This window comes from Physeter macrocephalus, chromosome 21, assembly GCF_002837175.3.
Source record: "Physeter macrocephalus isolate SW-GA chromosome 21, ASM283717v5, whole genome shotgun sequence".
In the NCBI taxonomy this organism is placed as follows: domain Eukaryota; kingdom Metazoa; phylum Chordata; class Mammalia; order Artiodactyla; family Physeteridae; genus Physeter; species Physeter macrocephalus.
The window spans coordinates 105,801,635-105,806,046 of NC_041234.1; the positions used below are offsets into that span (position 1 = coordinate 105,801,635).

Below are 4,412 nucleotides of genomic sequence, written 5' to 3' on the forward strand. Positions count from 1 at the left end.
GGATTATAAATCACTAGTGCAAATTCTGCCTTCCGTGGACAAAAAGTGATACAGAAAAGTGATGGATCAAACGAAGAAGTTATGTGGCTAAGTGCTAAGTTGTGTGGTGTAGAGTCTCAGGGATATGGGTAGACAGACAGAGGGATTCAGCTGGGGGACCTTAGAGGAGAGAGAAGTCATCCTAGAGAAGGGACCAGACACTAATGTTTGTAAAGCACTTAGAAGAGTGTCTGGCCCATAGTAAAAGCTATGTGTGTGTTTATGAAATAAAAACGCCCAACTGATATTTTTACGCCATCAGGATTTTATTTTTTCTCTTAATAAAGATACAGGACTTCCCTGGCAGTCAAGTGATTAAGACTCCGAGCTTCCACTGCAAGGGGTGCGGGTTCGATCCCTGGTCGGGGAACTAAGATCCCACATGCCGGGTGGCACAGCTAGAAAAGTGGGGGGGGGAGATACAAAAATAGAGAAAAGCTTTGTTCATGAAGTCACCACGGGCTGCTCTTTCTCAAAAGCACACATAAGAAGGCCACAAGAGCACTTACTTGTCTGATATTAGTAAATATTATATACCAATTGTAGAAAGGGCCTCAACTGGAGACCCCAAACCTAGGGATCACATGGACGCAATCTGATCATCCAGGCGAAGAGACCAGTTCTCAGAAGTATTAACAGAGGAAGACAACTGCATGGGATGCGCCTCCTGAGCCTCTGCTTGGTGATATGGGCCCTGGGTCTGCCCTTCTTCGTTGAAGACACAAGGCGGACAATCACAGTTGGGCCTTTGGCTGGACTGTGACAAGGTGAACACCTCATAGCATGTCTCACCATCCCGGGTTGTGATGGCTCCCTCGCTGGCTACTTTCCTGGAGCAGGGCATCGTGAGCCACGGGGAACGTTGGGGGGCAGTGCAGGACACAGGGATCACATACTTAGACGACGTACGCTTGGAAGCATAGTGCAGCTCGGTGCTGTAGAGAACCATGTCCTGAGAGACAGCCTTGGCCCTGATGCCACATTCCGTCACACGGTAGGTGAACTGGTAGGCATAGGGCTGAACATGGTTGGCAGGGCAACCCAGTCCCAAGTGTAACTCATGAAAGTGCACATATACGTCACTGTTCAACATGAAGGGGTGTACGGTGACCATGAACCAGTCTATGGAGCACAGTACAGTCATCGGATTTTGTCCGGAACAGGCCGAAAACACAGAGGTGAGGAAGACTAGCCCTCCTATCAACTTGAAAACTTTCATCCCGGTAGCGGATCAGGTACTCCTGATCCTCTCTGGTGAGGAGTTCTAGAGCACAAAGAAACACAAAAGGAAAAAAAAAAAAAAAAAAAGAAACACAAAAGGAAAATTGTCTTATTTCCTATTAAAAGTTCAAACACGATCATTTGTTAAAAACAAAAGACCATTCCTAAAGCATTAAAAAAAAAAGAAGCTAAGAGAGTAGAACTTAAATGTTGTCACTGAAAAGAAAAAGGGTAAACATGTGAAGTGAGGGATGTGTTAATTAACTTGATGGGGGAAATTTTTTTCACAATGTAAACGTATGTCAATTCAGCACGCTGTATACTTTAAATCCTTTCCAATTTTACTTGTCAATTATACCTCAATAAAACTGAAAAAAAAAAGAATAAAAAGCAAAGGAAAAGATCCCTGTGAAAGAGAACTGAATTTTCATGTCATTGTTGGAACTCAGGTGTTTCTAGATGACTACAATGGCTTCTTTAAGTGACTTTACCATATTGTTTTGGTATAAAACACAAATCCCTCACATAGAGAATGAGAGTCTACACCGATTAGGAGTAGCATTCCTTTGTGTGCAACCCCAGCCAAAAAGAAAACAAAACAGTTTTCATGCCAGACATTAAATAAGGTGACAGGAGATAACAGTTTAATTCAAGCTGACAGCACTTTCCTCCTGAAGGCCCCAGTGTCCTCCCATAGACCATACTAATGAACCCTTCTCTATTGCCTTCTTTTTCTTTTAGCAACAGATTTAATTAAATGAAAACCTAACAAGAAATTGTGGTTTATTCCCGACATCCAAATATTGAAATTTTGCCAAGTGGCTCACTTAAGATGATCAAATGAATGCTTCATAAATGCCAGTGGTATCATCATAAGCCATTATGACCAACAGCCATTATGACCTTGCAAAATAGCGAAATTGCAGAGTGACAGGCAGAACAGTATGGAGAAAAAAAGAGTCATGCTAAGAACAAGTGTCTAAAACAGTTTCAGAAGGGGTACACACAAAGGAAGAAGGAACAGGACTATCATCAAATATTGTTCAACTCAGTTTTCATTTTAAAAGTGAAAATGAAATAAATCAAATAGAAAAGTGCCTAAAATTTCAAAGGAAATGTCCATGCAGGGTTTTACTCTTGTTCCCTGCTGAATTAAGTAATCCTTGCGTAAATGAATTCATTCTTCGACTAATATTTATTGAGCGTCTACTATGTGCCCAGCACTGTGCTAAATAAAAAGCATCCCAAGACAGTTCTTTCCTCCCCTCTTCCCCAGTTGCAAAAATGTAGCTCTTTCTCTTCCTCTGATGCTGATGAATTTGCTGCATTCTTTAATGGAAACCATGGCGGAGGAACCCACTAGCCAGGTGCAGTGGCCTGGATGAAGTGCTTTGTTTTCACATCAGCACTCGATCTGGTTGGTACCCCTGTCTCTCCCTCTCTCCTTACTGACTCCTCATTCTCTTGGGGATGTTGAGGTGTAAAGAGAAGCCTAAGAGGTCTACCCAGCTCCTTCCTTGCCTCTTTTTTTTTTTTTTTTAACATCTTTATTGGAGCATAACTGTTTTACAATGGTGTGTTAGTTTCTCCTTTACAACAAAGTGAATCAGTTATACGTATACATAGGTTCCCATATCTCTTCCCTCTCGGGTCTCCCTCCCTCCCACCCTCCCTATCCCACCCCTCTCGTGGTCACAAAGCACAGAGGTGATCTCCGTGTCTTCCTTGCCTCTTTGTTCTGAAATGGCTCTCTTAGGACTGCTTTTTTGTTTTTCACAAAGCAAAAAAAAAAAAAAAACAAAACATAACAGAAAAACAGCAGCAGCAACAACAAACCGAAAAATCCAGCCCTCTTACCCCTCCAAAAAACCAACCAAACAAAATACGATGATGACGAGACCAAACAACAAAAACCGAGTTAATTCGGATGCCAGCTGGTCTTGGATAATGACTCAGCAGTTAAATAAACAAACCACTTGCTCTGCAATGATGCATATTTGCTGAGGTTCCTTCTGGAAGCTGAGATCATCACTCCATCACTGCTGCACTATTGCCTTGGTCTCAGGAAGACCACCTTGCCCTGAGCTTGCTTTAGGAGTGCCTTTCTCTCCCCCTCTCTCCATCTTTCCTCCTTCCTTCACATGATCTCTCAGGCTGGACCTATTTGCCCTGAACAAAAACCTCCCCTTTAAGTAGTTCCTGGAATAGGTCAGGGAAACAATCCTTCCACTCCAATTTTGTTGTTCAAACCCCAGAACTGACACCAAGTTTAAGGGTGTGCTCCTGTGCAGGGAGTTGGCCATCTACTTCCTCTCCATCCCTCGAGCATCTTTCCTATTGTCCCTCCTCCTCCTTCTCATGGCTAATCCAAAGAGAATTATAAAAAGCCCAGATTCTCTGAGAAACATTACTGTTGTCACCCAACGAATCATTTTAGACTACCTCACTCCCACCCCCAAACCCACTTTTTTTTTTTTTTTTTTTTTTTTTGCGGTACGCGGGCCTCTCACTGCTGTGGCCTCTCCCGTTGCGGAGCACGGGCTCCGGACGCGCAGGCTCGGCGGCCACGGCTCACGGGCCCAGCCGCTCCGCGGCACGTGGGATCCTCCCGGACCGGGGCGCGAACCCGCGTCCCCTGCATCGGCGGGGAGACTCTCAACCACTGCGCCACCAGGGAAGCCCCCCACACCCACTTTTTGAATTACATTGCATTGAATCAGTCTTGAAGGAAGGGCTTTAGTAACATCACTGAGTTTGGGGGTTTATTTAGCACAAATCTCCAAACTCAGTACAGAATCGGTTTCCTCTGATTTTCTTGTAGCCAGGGAGAGATTGCCACAAGATTGGAGCAATAAGTGTGTGTGACAACATACCTCTGAGCTCAGATAAAACTGAAAAGTGAAGTCAGGGGGACCCATGTTTAAGACCGCATCTCTAAGGTGAGGCGGGGGGGGAGTTGGGAGATCAGGGGAGAGCAGAATGCATTTGCTCATGAGCTTGCTAACTCCTAGCTCAATGCCACTCTTGGGGAGTTGCTCCCTTTTGCCGAGCACAGGTCGTCAGAACTGGGCAGCCTCCCTTCCCTGCTGCCTGGCAATTCCCAGGGAAAGGTAGAGGGTGTGTGGGGGTGGGTGTGGGGGGTGTGTGGGGGT

The 4,412-nt window shown here is 44.9% G+C and overlaps 1 protein-coding gene across 1 annotated transcript; it reads right to left on the minus strand.

The window, feature by feature from the left end:
• Positions 1-619: 619 nt before the first annotated feature.
• On the minus strand, positions 620-1,258 carry PLAC1 (placenta enriched 1). The gene has a single exon (XM_007101313.1). The coding sequence runs from the start codon at positions 1,256-1,258 to the stop codon at positions 620-622; it is 639 nt and encodes a 212-aa protein (XP_007101375.1).
• Positions 1,259-4,412: the final 3,154 nt, after the last annotated feature.

What these genes read in the sequence shown, in the direction of transcription:
- PLAC1 (XM_007101313.1), bottom strand. Translation starts at nt 1,258, where the DNA reads ATGAAAGTTTTCAAGTTGATAGGAGGGCTAGTCTTCCTCACCTCTGTG.